At 37.9% G+C, this 17197-nt stretch overlaps 1 protein-coding gene across 1 annotated transcript in view; it reads left to right on the forward strand.

The window, feature by feature from the left end:
• The window catches only part of GTF3C1 (general transcription factor IIIC subunit 1), a 116121-nt gene that overhangs the window by 21441 nt on the left and 77483 nt on the right, over nucleotides 1–17197 (forward strand). Inside the window, exons 3-6 of the mRNA XM_036737963.1 lie at nucleotides 3109–3285; nucleotides 5168–5311; nucleotides 9076–9172; nucleotides 13234–13357. Of these exons, the coding sequence (XP_036593858.1) occupies nucleotides 3109–3285; nucleotides 5168–5311; nucleotides 9076–9172; nucleotides 13234–13357 (542 nt within the window). The remainder of the gene's footprint in view (nucleotides 1–3108; nucleotides 3286–5167; nucleotides 5312–9075; nucleotides 9173–13233; nucleotides 13358–17197) is intronic.

Raw genomic sequence — 17197 nt, forward strand, 5'->3', positions numbered from 1 at the left:
AGAATTACACATAGTATGGTTTTACATATATTTATAAATTTGAGTCAGATGGTGGCTTCTCACTTAGTGCAGGTTGGGGAAGGAGACAATTCAGAACTTAAAATGTAACAAAAAGAAGAAAGAAAATTTTGTCTTAATTTAGCAAACTTTTATTTTATTTACAAAGTAACTACTATGTACAAGGTATTGTGCTAGGTATGAGAAATACAAAGGCAAAATCATTGTTTCATAACACCCAGTGGGGTGAAGAACAGTGCATCCACAAATTAGAGAATTCAGCATCTATATCTATATCTATATATAGATAAAAATATATGGATATAGATATATATGACATTTTTGTTCCATAAATTATTTCACCATTCCTCAGTCCCTGGGCATATCTGCTTGGTTTCTGCTTGAATGTTACCACAAAAAAGTGCTATTATGAATATTTTTGCTATGAATTTTTCTTTCTATCTTTGATTTCTTTGTGGTCTATGCCTAGCAGAGAAATATCCAAATCAAAGGCTATGGATATTTTAGCCATGTATTTAGCATAATTCCAAATTTGTTGTTGTTTCGTAGTTTCAATAACATCCTACTCTTTTGTGACCCCATTTGTGATTTTCTTGGGAAAGATACTGGAGTGGTTTGCCCTTTCCTTTTCCAGTTCATTTTACAGACGGGGAACCGAGGCAAACAGGGTTAAGTGACTTGCCCTGGGTCCCACAGCTAGTAAGTGTCTGAGGCTGGATTTGAACTCAGGTCTTCCTGACTCCAGGTCTGGTGCTCTATCCACTCTGTCACCTACTTGCCCTTAATTCCAAATAGCTTTCCAAAAAATTGAACTAATTCACAACTCCACCAATAATATATTGGTGTTCCTATCTTTCCATAGCCTCTCCCAGCACTAACATCTTGGTGAAACAGGATAGAGTAGAGACAGCTCCCACACAGGGCAATAGGTTTGAGCTGAAGAGGCCCCCAAAGACTTATATACCCACCTTCACCAGTCTAGTCATTCAGCTGCCATTCCACACTCTCGCAGTACCTTGTTTGACTCTAGTATTATATAACTGAAGTATGTTATAGCACCGTAGGATCTTAGAACAGTAAAGGGACTTAGAAATCATTCTGACCAAATTCCCTCATATTACAAACAAAGAACCCTGAGGCCCAGAGAAGAGTGATATGCCTGGGGTCATGAGATAAACTGGTGGCAGAGCCAGGATTAAACCTGAGGATTCCCAGTGTCACTCCTCTTTTTTTGTCAGTAAGTGAGAAAATTGTGTTTAGCAGTACTTATTGAATCATTAAATCATTACTGAGGAAAAACATTTGAATTAGCCTACCAAAGGCTAATAATCAAATCTAGGCAATAAAAACAACCCCAAACCCCACTCAACAATTTTTCCCCAACCCATATCTTTCTCTCAAGCTTCTTGTATTCATATGAGCTTTTTCCAACCCAGTGAACATTTATTGAGTGCTACAGTTTTTATAGGCCCAATGGTAATAGGTTTGGGGGTACAAATCAATAAAATGTGCAGCTCCTTCAGAGATTTATATAACTTAAATCAGTAAGTAATAAAGAAAGAATAAGCAATGTGCTATTAAATATATATGAGTATTTATAAGCCACTGATAAATATGTAAGTGAAGGGTAGGGTAATTGTTAGATTGAGTTGGGTGTGACGATGAGGTTTTTGCTGCTTGCTTGGGAAGGGTGTCAAGGAGGAAGAAACAAGCAAGTCAATCATAGGAAGAAAGAAAAACTTAAGTCCTGTGTGGTAGATGCAGTGGGTGAAGAGACTGGGACAGGGGTGGGATGTGAATCAGCCAATAAGGATTTATCCTAAGAATGCAAAGACAAAAGGAAAAAAGTCCTTGTCTTCAAGGAGCTCACATTCTTTTGGGGGAAATAACATGTAAGTGTACATAAAAGTGTCTACCAAATAAATACAAGGTGACTTCAAGTAGAGGGAGTAGCACTAGCAACTCTAGGCATCAGGAAAGGCCTCAGGTGGAAGATAAAGCTTTACCTGAGCTTTGGAGGAACCTAAAGGTTCAGCAAGGTAGAGATAAAAGCATGTATTCCAGGCTTGGGGCATAGCCAGTGCAAAGGCATCAATATGGAAGATGAAGTATTTCAGAGAAATAGAGCAAAGGCAAATTTACCTGTCCTAGAGGAAGAGAATATGCGTGGCTAGGACCAAGTTACAAAGGACTTTAAATACCAAGTACAGGAATTTGTATTTGATACTAGAGACAATAGGGAGCCACTGGAGGTCATGGAGCAAGGGAGTGGCATGATCAGACCTGTGCTTTAAGAGTGTCAGTTTGGTAGCCATGTGGAAGATCATTTAGAAAATGGGGAGGGATTTTAGTCAGGGCAGCCAGTTAGGGACAGTAAACATAAAGGACCGTAATTCATGGGTTAGGTAGTGGGACATAAAGGCAGACAGTAGGAGTAAGTAAATTATCAGGAGGTTATCTAGGCCACTTTTAAAGTTACACATATATATGTACTGTTGGTAAAACTCTTATTCATCCAGCAAAATGATGCTCTCAGATGGTTCGAGTGAGACTGGGCAGAGTAGGTATAATTTTCTTGTGTGGCATTAAGTTTTAGGGTAACAGTTTCTAGGCTGAAGTTGTTTGTTTTACATTTGTGCCAAGGTGCATTAGTAAAAACTGAAGTTGAAGCTGTGGAACCTTAAGTAAGGAATTAGTACTGCTGTTGAATTTGTGATGCCAAAAAGATCAGAAATAATAACTTATTAATTGTCATATTATAGTATTTTTTTTCTAAGTTGACAGGAGTTGTTGTTTTCTGGCATAGAGAGGCAGCATAATTTATACGGGTTGTCCCAGAAATCATAGTGCAGTTTTAAGCAAGTTAAGTTATTAAAGCTTAAATTATGTTAACGTGAGGAGGAGAGAAATCCTGGAAGCTTAGCTGATTGTTTGAGCATCATGTTCTTGTAATAAAAGATAGAAAACGGTTAAAATGGAAAATGGTACATATGCGTAATACAGTTAGAGATAAATATTTTTAATAACTTTCAAAACAAATTTTAAAAACTTTAACTATTTTTCCCTCTGTTGGTTGCTTCTGATTTGCAGATGGGGGAAGAAACTGATCATCGTTGCCTCACAGGATATGCGTTACAGAGCCTTAATAGGCTTGGAGGGAGATCCTGATTTAAAACTCCCAGACTTCTCCTACTGTATTTTGGAGCGGTTAGGCCGAGCAAGATGGCAAGGAGAACTTCAGAGGGACCTTCACAGCAGTGCTTTTAAGTAAGTGAGAGGATCTACTGTTCTACATCAGCAGAAATTTGATTTTAAAAGAAAAAAAAAACCATTGGGTCTTTTGAAAACCAAATGCAAGAGCTTTTTGACTTGTCTCTTACTCACCTTGCGTCCCATGTTATTTTGGAACATTTCCTTGGGGGAAATGGGAAAAGTGGTAGAATTGGACTAGATGACCTCTTTGATTCCTTCCAACTCTAAATATGTGATTCTGTAGTGGTTTTTAGACCATCCTGAGGCCCTCAGATTCCTTTTCATACTCCTGAGATACACACATGAGATCCTATACATCTTCCACTGCCTTCCCTACAACCAAAGAGTATGAGGACCTCTCTTCCTACGCCACTAATATCCTCCTTTCTGAACAAGTTGTGTAGGAACTGTAGTCTGAGATTGGCTAACTGTGGAAATGACAATGTATATACATTGTCCTCACTGACAGATAAATGTCAAGGGTGTACATATCATTTCTATGAAATTCTAAACATAATTTGGAATGAAAGCTATGACCAAAGCATTATGCCTGAAACATTTTTTCGTCCCCACTTTGCCTATTGAATTACTGCCCATTCTTCAAATTTTTTTAAAATCCAGCTCAAATGCTGCTCCCTTCAGGAAGTCTTCCTAGATTGCTCTGTATATCAACTTCAGATCTCACATATCACTTTGTTTCGTAGTTTTCTAGTGTATCTATTTTGTAAAAAAATTTTATTGATGTTTTGGGGTTTTTTTTATTACCAAGATTTTCACCACTACTTCTCCCAGAGAGCCATTTCATATAATAGGAAGGAAGGATCAGCAAAAGTTATCATTATATTGGAAAAGTCTCAAAATATATGTAGTATAACATACTTATGGAGCACTCTCCCACCTCTGCAAAGATTTATGATGGCTATATCTTGTATCTCTTCTTTGGAGCCACGTTTTTTATTTGCTATTTTGCAGCATTCATTTTTAATTCTTTTTTTTTTTTTGGTGATTCTTTCTTTTTATGTTGTTGTAGTCATTGTGTATATTGTTTTCTTGCCTTTGCTTCTTTCGGTATTAGTTCATACAGATTTTTCCATGCTTTTTTGTATTCATCATAATCATCATATCTTAATAGCACAGTAATATTCCACTACATTTGTCTACTAACATTTGTTTAGCCATTCCCCAGTCAATGGGCATCTACTTTCGTTTCCACTCCTTTACTATCACAAAAAGTGCTGCTATGAAGATTTGGGGGGCTTCCTTCTTATCAGTGGCCTCCTTGAGGTATAAGCCTAGTAGTGAAATCTCTAGGTCAAATAATACAAATATTTTAGGCACTTTACTTTATTCCAAATTGCTTTCCAAAATGGTTGTACTGATTCACAGCCTTCATCAATGATATGCAAGTGTGCCTATCTTCCCACAACCCCTCCAACATCAACTATTCTCATCTTTTGTCATCTTTGACAGTTTGCAGGGTATCAGGTAAAACTTCAGGGCTGTTTGATGCATTTTTCTTATTATTAGTGATCTGAAGCACTTTGATATGGTAATTGATATTTTATTATATATGCACACACATATGTATATCTATATGTATATGTTAACTGCTTATATAATTTGGATGCCAGACACTTCTCAGAGAAATTTGATACAAAGATTTGTTTCCTATTCTGCCATACTCCCTGTCCTAGGTACATCAATTCTGTCTTCTGATATACTTTTTATAAAATAAAGTTATTTCTGTTGGTGTCTAGACTATTAGCTCTTGGATATCAGGAAGACTGTAGTAACTTTATATCTTCCCCAGCAGCTAACCCAGTGCTCTGCATGAAGACATTTATATAAATGTACATTTACTTTAATTATTGCCTATTGTTTCCACATTTTCTTCAAGGGTTGATGCAGGGAAACTTCACTACCACAGAAAAATATTGAACAGAAATGGTCTTATTACAATGCAATCTCACGTTATTCGATTACCAACTGGAGCCCAGCAACACTCAATTCTCCTGCTCCTGAATCGTTTTCACGTTGACAGGTACAGTATGTGTATGTGCTCAATAGAATGTTCAGGTGCAGCCATGTGAACTGAGCCTCTAAAAACCATAAACCAGGTTCGGAGGAGTATCACAATGAATGGATTTGGTGTGTGTAGACAATTAATAGTTCTTGACTTGATACTTCAGCTTGTTGATCATAACCTTTGTAGATTTAGAGTCTTGGAAGGGACCTGAGAAGTCATTTAGTCTAACTGCCTACCCCAGTCCTTCTTCAGTAACTCTCAGCAACAGTTAGCCAGCCTCTATTTGAATGAATACTTTCACAGAGAAACATTCAAAATGAGCTGCTCCTTTCGCCTCCTGTCCTCTTTACATCATCCACCATTATCTCCACCTTTACTCCTGTCTCTGATGATAAGTTAGCCCTCCTGTCTAAGGCCAGTGCCTCTATGTGTAGCCTTTATGCCATCTCCTCCCATATTTGGTAGAATGCCCCTACAGTCTTGTCCAATCCCTGGCCCATTTTTTATTTCTCCCTTTCTGCTACCTCCTTTCTTACTGTCTGTAAATATGCCTAGGTTTTCTCTATCCTTAAATAACAATTGACCTATTTGCCCCTTACATTATCATCCTATACCTCTCTTACCTTTCACAGGTAAATTTTTAGAAAAAGCTGCTTATTCTTATTGCCACTACTACTTATCTACTCATTTCTTAACTCTTTCCAATCTGCCTTTAGACTATCTTTTCCTCCTGGTGGATACTCTCTCCTCTGGTTTTTTGTTTGCTTGTTTTGTTATGACAGTATGTTATGACAATACTCAATCTTGCTTCTCTGTCTTATTGATACTGGATTGCTGTCCATCTGTGTGGATATTGCAAATTCTCTGTCCTGATCCTCCTTTTCTTCCTGTATACCCTCTTACTTGGTACCTCATCAGCTCACATGGGTTTAATTATCATTTCTATTCACATATATCTGAACCTAGTCTCTTTCCTGAGCTCTAATCTTATATTACCAATTGTCTAATCAGTAGTTCAAATTATATGTCCTGAAAAGGCATTTCAAGCTCATCATGTCCAGAGCAAAGCTCATTACCTTCTCCACCTCCCCCCCAAAAAAAAAAAGACTTCTCCTCCAAATTTTGCTAATTCTGTTGGGGCACCACTATCTTTTCAGTCCAGTCAATCAATGAATTAGCGTTTATTAAGATCCTACTGTGTGTAAAAAATGAATCCCTGTTTTCAAGGATCTTACCTTCCATCATAATCCTGAAAATCAAAGTGTATTTTTTAAGAAAAAGAAGAAAAAATGAACAGTCAGCAAAACCAATCAATCAGTACTTTGAAAGAATAAAAAAAAATATGCAATGTTTCCCACCCATGGAACCCCCCAGCTCTTCAAAGGAGTATGCATTTTTATTAATGCTTACTAAAGTAATAATAGCTTTGGGGGCAGATTTATGACACTTGGTTCATGCTGGGGTTGTAGCCAACATTTTTCCTTTTCTTTTTTGAAAGATCCATTATTTGATTATTATAGATACTCTCTTCACCCATACAGATGTTAGCTGCTCTCCTGAAGGTATGGAAACCTACCTTTTTCTCTGTTTTTCTTGTCTATGTTTTCCTATAAAACTTCCACAGAGGATCTTCCTAGCACTCTTCAGTCCTTCCTCGTATTCTTGTAGCTTAACTTATCTTTCTTGTTCTATTACTAACTTGTCTACTTTTCTGGTTATATATAGATATGTATCCTCAGTGACTTCATGTTTGGCTGTTTGCATACAAGTTGTCATCAGTAACACGGTATAGTTTTTTATGTCCCCCATTTTTCTTTTCATTGCCCTCGGCCTCTTTTCATTTTAATTCTTCTATAGCTTTGTGGTCATTCATGATTTGAAGCACCACAGCCACACTGGAAGAATATTGGTGTAAAAGATATGGACTTGTGCCAGGAAGGCGCCTCTCTGTCCTCCATACTGAGGCTGGTAAAACTTTGAGTTCAGGAGGGCTGAGCTAGAGTAGGGTTTGGGACAGTTGAGTGAGTGCATGAAAATCAGCACCAATTGGGTCCCCCAGGAGCCACTTGATTGCCTACTGAGGAAAGAATTGGCCCAGGTCAGAAATGGAACAAACCAAAACTTCCTTGCTTATCAGCAATGGGCCCCATGAAGGACCAGTCTAAGTCCAACCTTGAAGAATTAGGGAGACTCAGACTCATAAAGGGAACAAAAAAAAGATACCAACTTTGATAGTGATAAGCTGTTTGAAATCATCAGAAGCACTGCCCAGGGTCCTAGATACTATTAAGTGGTATCTCCTTATCTCCTGCTACTAAGAGTACTGGGCCCAGCTCAATAGCCATTACAGTGCTATTCCATAATACACACATGGACTAACTTGATTGGAAATATGCATTTTTTTGTGTACGTTGTTTTTATAGTGTTCATTGTTCTGGTAGACCAATCTTTTTACTTCTCTGAAATGGCTTTATGGTGTTCTGAAGCTTGATAGAATGAGTAGAAAACCATCTGCTTATGAAAGCATTTAGAGAAGTTCACCATCAATGAGAAATTCTTCTTTCATTTAAACCTTAATCCCTAACACCTTCACACAAACTGCTCTTAAGACCTCACCATTATAACTGGTGTGATTGGTTTTTTGAAGTAGAGAACATTACTTTGTCCCTATTGGATTTCATTTTATTCACTTTGGCTCTCCTAGTGTTTGGAGATCTTTTTGAATCTTTATTCTAGTCATCCAGCATAATAGATATTACTCCTAGCTTTGTTTCATCTGCATATTTGATTAGCATGTTTTCGTATCAGGCAGCTGTCAGATTCTTGTTACTAGACTCACAGCTGGTGCTACTGTAAGGATGATTTATGTCCCTTCATGAGGCTGCAAGTCCTTGGAGCCGTAGAAATGGAACCTGGAAGTGGGCCTTTAGCTCTGCACCTATTACATGTGCTCCCCGTTCTGCTCAAGAGTACCAGAATTCAGCATTTACTAGGGTTGTACATTGCAACACACCAGCCCTGACTAAAATGGAATTAAGCAAGGTTTTATCTTTTTTCAAAGGAGCCCATGGTTCTTTGTAGGGAACATCTTACAGTATTTATTCTCCTTTGGAAATAATTATAACATTCTCATTTATGTTAGATATATTTTGTTTTAGCATAGTCGAGAAGAAAGAATATATCAGCAACCCAAAAGACAAGCTTATAGAGTAGAGGTCAGGTCTTCTCACTCCCATATGCTCTGTTCATTCATGTAGTTCTCCATAATATATTGCAAAGAATTTGGCAATTGTCTTTGTCATTATGAGTTAATATTTCTTAAGTCCCCTTCATGGTGGCTTTATTACGACATAAGGAAAGATTGTTGCTATTCCTTCAGATCTTATAGGCTAAGAGCTCCAGGATGTGAGAATTGGTACTCTTAGCCTGTCACCTTTTCATAGCTAGAGCCTGTTCCTTAAATCAGAGTGCTTATAGGCATAAAACTGGGCATACACAGATATGCATATTCTTAAAGAGCTACACAATGCCTTTAAGTCCTGCTTCTGTCACTGACTGATTATATGACCTTGAAAAGTATTTTTATCCACTGGACCTCAGATTTCTTTCAGATGTCAGACCAAGTGATCTCTAAGGTTCCTTTCAGCAATAATATCCTAGGATCCTAAGACTCTATATATGTATGTTTACACACATAGTTCTTGAACAGCAATCTTTAAAAATACAGATGGCCTGTGACAATGGAACTGAAAATGGCAAATTGTCTGCTTTTATCATAGGAGAAGTAAATATGACATCCTTATGGAGAAGCTTTCTGCAATGCTGAGCATTCGAACTAACCAGATGGAGACATTAGGATGCCTGAGGGAGGAACTGGTGAGACACTCAGTGGTTTTCCAATGCTTGTGCTGTGCTGAATTTAATCTGCACGTAATTATTGTGTGAGGAGCTTAGGTTTGGAGACCTCTGTTTCTCTAAGCACAGAGTAAATGAATCACAAATGGAAACCTAAAGACCATGTTATAGGCTTGAACAGCCCTGGGTTTGGGCTTTTTCTTTTTCTTCTCTTTGCAACAGAAATGAAAAAGTACTTTGTCCTTCCTTTGAACTCTGCTTAGATTCTGTAGATTCTTGAGCAGACTTAAGTTTTTTATTGGATTTTGTTACAAGCTGTGTTCAGAGAGACCACATGGAAATGGCATTTGAAGTTCAGGTCAGCTTTTACATTCCATCTTTCTGTTTTGTTGGTAATGTCTTGTTTGCAGGCCTAGGGAGGGAAGTAAAAAGTGAAGCGTGGCAAAATGGTCACCATTTTGGTCATTCTTTGTAAAGCAGTCTTATGTAGTAAAAATAGCATTAGCCTTAGAGTTGGGAGACCTGGGTTCTGATCCCAGCTTTGACACTTTCTAGTTCTGTAACCGTGAGCAGGTCACTTCATCTGTAAAATGAGGCCAGTACTATTTGTGCTTTCACTGCATCCACATGGGGTGGTTGTGAAGAAGTGCTTTGTAAATTTCAACATGCTAATATAGAAATTTATATTCTCATCTCTATAGATTGCAGCAAAGCAAGGCTGCAGAATAATAACTGACTTCTAAGTAGCATGGTGAGATTTTACAAAGTGTTTTTTCACACATTCTCTTTTGATTTCAATAATGACAACATCCCTGGTAGGTACTAGAGGCAGAATTATCTCTTTTTACAAATAAGGACACTGAAGCTTTCCGTGTTCACACAGTTAGTACACATCCATGGCAGAATTTTAGCCTAAATCTTTCCTGATTCTAAATCCAATACTCTTTCCACTGAAGTAGGGAAACTTGGGAGGCTACCTCCCACCCAATATGATTTTTTATTATTTCCATATTATGAGTTTTAGACAAAAGAGATGCTGTATTGGAAAGGGAGGGCAATCTAGGCTATTATGTTTATAGGATTATAGTTTTAGACCTAAGCAGAACCTTACAAGATTATCTAATGCAACCTTTTCATTTTACCAATGAAAAAGATGTAAAAGAATGTAGAGATGTAAACTAACTTGCCAAAAGTCATGTTGGTAGCCAGAATTTAACTCAGGTCCTCTGGCTCCAAATTCGGTGTTCTTATTATTACACTGCCAAAAATCACATTTTAAACTTTATCTTTAGAAAAACTAGAGAAAAGTATTTTAGAAAGGTAAACAGTGTTGTGAAAATTAAATAAGCTATATTTCTAACGTAAATCTGTCCTTGTGATCTGTAATGGTCTCTGTTCTCATTGGGCTATATCTGAGTGGAATCCTCCTGTAGTTATTTCCCTGGAGTAAAGGAATTTCTCTTCCAGATCTCATCTAGTCCAGCTCTCTGGTATTAGATACCTGAATCTCCAGTCATTTGGTATTAAAAACACACGGAGAATTCTGAAAGCGGAAAAAGCACTGCGTGGATTTGGTTCATTTTTGTCACTTGTCGTTTTGTGGCTTTGAGGCTATAAAAGGGAGGAAAGAAAGAAACAAGCATTTATTAAGTGCCCGCTCTGTGCCAGGCACACTGCGGAGCGCTTCACAGATGTGTCCAGTTTGATCCTAACAGCCCCCATTTTATAGTGGAGAAAGCTGAAGCAGACAGAGGTGAAATGAGGTGGATGGGAGACACAGCTACTAAGTATCTGAGGCTGAATTTGAACTCAGGTCTTCTTAACTGCTGGGGTTGGACTAGATACTCTCTAAGGACTGTGCCGGCTCTGAATATGTGTTCCTGTGAATGAGAAAGTCCTATTTGCCTTCCTTTTTCAACACAACATCTGCTGTACAATACTGATAATTAGGAAATGATGAAAAATTAGATTGGGCAGCAGGTATCTCACTTCTTCAGTTAAAACCTCCTCTTCTTCAGCGGAAAGAACACTAGGCTTAGAGCCATGAAGATCCTGCCTTCGACCCTCATTCATCAAATAGAATTAGACCCAAGGTGATCTCTAGTGTTCCTTCCAGCTCTGGATTCTTTTGTTCCTGTGATGCAGCTTAAAGAGTGCCTCGAGTTTGAGAAGCAGAGCGGCGAATTGGAAGAGGAGGATTTTCAAACTTCTCATTGTAGACTCCTAAAAATCAGGAAGCGTGTCATTTCATTCCTTTTCCACAGTGTCTAGTACGCACCCACATGCCATTGATGGGGGTTTAATTTATGCCTTTCCATGGGCTTCTCTCTCAGATACATAGGTTAGCAAAGATGTACAGTCTGCAAACCACCGGTAGGTTTGTTGGACCATATGTACACCATCATCGTTATTACTCTAGCCACATGTTCACCATTCCCAGAGGTAGAAAGCCAGCCAGCGTAAGAGGGTGTCAGGCTCTCTCAACGTGTGCAGCAGTTTTCCTTCCCCTTCTCCAAACTCTTCCCTGTCCTTTTTTAAACTGATAGACCAGCACAGTTTAACTAGCAGCACACAATAGATAGCACCTTCTGTCGTTGCATACTTAACATGTAAATCTTAAAACTTCTATACTTCACTAAAATAAACCGGCAGACTGCTCAGGTTGGTCAGCCTCTCAGTACTTGGCTTTGGTAACCCAGAAACCAGTCACCATCTTTTCTATAGATTTCTACTTGCCAGGTCAGTAGCTTCCTATACAGGAAGAACTTTTCAATATTCTTGGTGTGAGGATTCCATCCACTGGTGCAGCTCCCACTTAAGTGTCTAACTTAGAGCCTCAGAGAGTAGCACAAAGCTTGAGCAAGTAAAGGGCCCCACCTTAGCTTACATAGCTCGTGAGTGATATTTCTCTAAAGTCTTCCTGGCTCCAAGTCATTCATTCTTTTTTTTTTTCCCACAAGGGAGAAGGCAGGGCAATTGGGGTTAAGTGACTTGCCCAAGGTCACACAGCTATTTAGTGTGTCAAGTGTCTGAGGATGTATTTGAACTCAGGTCCTCCTGATTCCAGGGCCAGTGCTCTACTCACTGCACCACCTAACTGCCCCTGTCATTCATTCTTTCTACTACATAGCCTGGCCTTTCAATTTTACATCAACAACCATATTTTTGCCATTTTTAAAATTTTAGAACCACAGAATTTGAGACTTGAAAGTGGCTTTAGAGGTCATCTAATTAGTGTTACACAATGGAAAGAGCACCTGCCTTGGAGTCAGTAGGCCTGCCTTTTGATCCTGGCCCTGTCGCTAATTTTCTCACCTCTGGGTCTCAGTTTCCTTGTCAAATAAGAGGACCAGACTAGATTTTCTTGAAGATGCCTCCCAAATCTAACACCTTCTGGGGTCCTTTCCTGCGTCCCAGCCTCCATTCTGCAACAGCCCTGGTAGATATAACCCCAGGGACTGCCAGCTCATGAGTCAGCCAAACAGAATTGCTTACAGTCGGGTGATCCAGTATATCGTGTCTTTTAATAAATGGTTATTGTTGATTAGAGAGGCCACAGAGCAGAACGGAGGGAAAGCTGGCCTTGTCCTAGCCTGCCTTACGCTTCTGACTTAGCCTCTCTAGGCACCAGGCAGTGTTCAAACATTATAAGTGGCAAAGCAGTTTGTCAATATTGTTAGAGGGTGTTTCCTCCTTGGAATTTCCATATACCATTGAAATTATAAAGTTGGTTAAAAAAAAGTTCACAATTGTTTTTTGACTGCTCGTGCTCTCCATTCCAGTGTTCAGTATGGTACTTTTTTAAAAAATGCTTTTGATAATTATATGAAGGATGTGTTGAGTAGTTGGTGATTTGGATTCCTGTTAAAGATTTGTCATTCCTTTGGAATAACCATACCTCATAGCTTCTAAAAATTTTCATAATCCTTTTTTGTATTCTCCAAGTTCTCTCTGATGGCACAAAACTGTGGTATCCTGAATTATTCTTAAGTTAATTCCATTCTGGACCTGTGCTCATTTGTTTGTTATGTATGAATCATCTTGTTGATCCTTCATGCTGACTTTGAATTTTATTTTGACAGGGTCTCTGTGAAAGAACATTTAAGCGACTTTATCAATATATGCTGAATGCTGGCCTGGCCAAGGTGGTTTCAGTCCCTTTGCAGGAAATTCACCCCAACAGTGGACCTTGTAAAACCAAAAAAGGTAATGATCACGTTAGGTTCATGTCCTTTCCCTTTGGGGAATGTCCAAGTTCATAAGGGATGCACATTGTCCATTGCTGAATGTCCTGGGAGATCATAAACTCGCTGTCTCTTTTGCATGCTGACACCTTCATTCTGCAGAAAAGCAGTAAGCCCTTTCAATCCATCTTGGCCTCTTTCCCTTAAAGAGGGTGATTGAGCACTCTCAGGTCAGGAGTAAGGATAGGCTTTTCATGCAGCATTCAGCAGTTCAGGTAAGGGGCTTCACTTCATCAGTTGTCCACATGGGAACTCTGAGTGTGCATTTTTGTTTTTTTTTTTTTGTTTTTTTTTGAACATGCAGTTTTTAACCCCCATGCTTTGGGCTGGCTCATCCCTCCCCAGAAACACATTCCTCCTACTTGAGCTTTCCTGTTACACTAGTACATTAAAATTTGTCCTCTAGTCATTCCTGTTTCAGAACCTTCCCAAAACAGGGCAAAAGAAAATTATGCAGTTATCAGTGCACTTTTCCCAAGATCTCTGTTCACCTTGTTTGCACAATTCAGATTCTTTCTTTTCCATGAGTGATATCAAGGAATGAAGAATTATAGAAAAATTAAACAAATAGATGAACATTTCTTCATATGTTGCAGGTGTGCCGACTTTATGTAGCAGTTGTGTTCATGAAAAGTTGCATTTAAATCATTTTTATAGATTGAATTCTATTTTAAGTGCTGCTAGGAAAGATGTATTCTGTTGTTTTTTTTTTTGTGAAAAGTAAAGAATGCTTTGTAATGCAAATAATCACTGCCTTTTTTGTCAACTCTGTAAGTTTCTATTTTCATGTGTTGATGGTGCACACCTGTGTTTAGAAAGGAAAAAACTAGAAGCTACTCAAACAAGCATAGGTAGGAAGTCCTTAAGAAATTTAATCCAACTTCCTGATTGTATAAATGAGGAAACTGAGGCCTAGATGTGGTAAGTCAAAATGACCTGCTTTATGTGACATTTGTTTTTCACCTCTTAATACACTTAAATTCTTTTATATTATAGTTATCTAACTTTGTATCATATCTTCCTACTATATTGAGCGCTCCGTGAGGTCAACGACTCTTTCTTATCTAAAACTTGTATCTCTCCCAGTTCCTAGAATACTGCTCTGCACACAGCCGATACTTAATAAATGTGCATTGGATTGAACTGAAGGGATTCACCCAAGCTCAGGCAAAAATAGATCTGGGACACTGATTCAGGCCTTTTGAGACACATGCCAAAGTGCTTCCCACTGCACGGGGATATTTGGCATAGTCCGTATAAGGTTGCCCTGATCTCCTTCATAGTTAATACGTTATAAGCAGACACTGCCATAAAGTCGGGATTCCTCATTGGGTTGTACTTCAGCTGACAGTTACCCATTTTAAAAATGATTCCTAGGACACTGACTGCTACTTGTCACTCTTATTTCCCCTAGTATCATGTTCTGTAGAACCAATAACAGCATTAAGTGAAGTATGCATATATAGGTTCAGTTCTTGCTCTACAATATGGCTATAATTGGAAGCTATTAAAAGGGGAATCTGCTGTCACTTATTTGTGACTTTGAAGAGTTTGCTGCCTTTTGGGAGTTTTCAGTAGCAGTGATGTGATCATACTGAGTCATGTTAAATCACACTTTTGCCTCTCCCCCCTTGTGACTAATGGTATTCATTTGGGATGTTCCTGAACACAGAAGTTAAGTGTGTGGCAATTAATTTAATACTCTGCTCCAACCACCTAGGGTGCACAACCTGCAAAATTCTTTTTCTGTTACTACCCTAGATACTTCTTCAGCTGATCAATGATTTCCTCTTTGTGGATGCCTCCATCAGTAACAGTTATATGGTAGATCATAATCGGTCCATGCCTGCCTATCCTGTATGACTCTTGTCAGTGTCCTCTCCTAGATCTGCCATAGGGTGTCTACCCAGCATGCTCAGGGCCTTCCTTTAGATCTCTTGACATCGCATGAAGACCAGTGGAATAAGCTGGATATAGAGCAATTATTTTGCACTTATGTTATATGACTGGTCCACTCTTTTTCCAGTCTTACATTTTTCTGATAATATCCTTTCTACCATTTCTACATAAATTTCTATTTGGAATGTTACAGCCTGTTCACACCTACCATGTACCTCTTCATTGTCCTTTGGTTGATCCTTAAAATCAGTTCTTTCAAAATTGTGACATTCTATGAATCATGCCATGCAACATCACTGAAAGAATATTGGTGTAAAAAAGATGATGGACCTTTATTTTAGGTGAGAAACTTAGGTTTATTAAAACAATTTCAATTTTCCAAAGGTCATCCAACTTTTTTTTTTTCCTTCTTCAATTTTGGATCCACTTCATTGTCTATTTGCAGTGAAAAGCAGTGGAGGGAAAAAATAAGTTTAAGAGAAAGCATCATAAGAGACCCAAATAAGAAAAATATGAAGAGTACTTCAAGATGAAATAGGATATGTCTTTTTAATAATTTTTTACATACCTTTTCTATTTTTTACCTGTTATCCTTTTTTCTGTTTCATCCTGGGTCTCTTACAAAGCCTTCTTTTAAATTTGATTTCTTTTCCCTCTATTGCTTCTTACTGTTTTATGAGATGATAGTTGTTTATAATCTTCTATCATCCACCTCTATAAAGTTTTGCAAATAAGTTTATAGCCTATACTGATAATTGCCATTGGTTGCCATATTTTTCTGCTTAACAAAGAGAGCAAATGTTTCTGGTTAAGAATTTTTATAGACTCTTTGGTGTTCTTCATTATAGCAATTAATTTTTATCACTTAATCTCTTTAGCAAATGTTTATAATCTATGTTGTCCATTCACTCCTCCACCCATTTCCCATTTTTTGGTATCAGCAGCTCATATAAATAGGTCAAGTTGGAGTCGTTGACTTGTATGTCATATCTCTTTCATACTTTTGTTGTAGTTTTGTGTTAATTCTGATATGTACTGTAATAAATCAGTGGGTTGGCCATACACAGCTGATTCAAGAATGACGTTTGAGTAGTTGTAGTTGTTGTTTACATATATATATATATATATATATATATATATATATATATATATATATATATATATATATATATAAAATATGATACCAGTGTAGTCTATAAACTGTTAGCCTCTCTCATTTCATGCTCCTGAACAATATATTTTACCATCTTCACCTAAGCCAACTTTTGTATTTAAGTCACTGAGTATTAAAACATATGCTGTTTCGTCAAAACACTATCAAATTCTTCATAGGCTTCTCACCCTCCTCATTCTCTATCACAGATGTTTGTCTAAAATTGCCCTTTTTTTTTTAATGGTGATACTTTTGCAGATGTTTATCACAGGCATCTCAATCCAGGTGACTGAATACCTCATAAAATCTTATTTGTTGTTGCCTCTGGATACAATAAAAACAACTTTGCCAATTTCATTTTTGGTTTCTTCAAGGACAACCAATGAGCCAACTTTTCATTTAGCTATTACTTCCTTTGGGTTTCTGGTTTCATTTGTCATGAGACTGTGATGATCAGTACAATTCCACATCTCTAGTAATATGTCCACTTGTTGATCATCAGACAAGGATTTTATATTTAAGATACCAGTAATTAAATTAATATTTTTGGATGGACTAAAAACTATGTGATTTTCCACTTCTCTGTCAATATCACTTTACAAGTTTAAAATGGCTGCATAGGATTGAGTACTAGTTTGTATTTCTCTTTATTTCATGAATTACCGTGGCCAATGAATTCATCACCAGATGGCCAGCCTAGTATTGATGAGCCTTTCCATACTTATCTAGGCTAGTACTAAGAAAACAGAA

Source organism: Trichosurus vulpecula, chromosome 9 (assembly GCF_011100635.1).
Source record: "Trichosurus vulpecula isolate mTriVul1 chromosome 9, mTriVul1.pri, whole genome shotgun sequence".
Lineage (NCBI taxonomy): Eukaryota > Metazoa > Chordata > Mammalia > Diprotodontia > Phalangeridae > Trichosurus > Trichosurus vulpecula.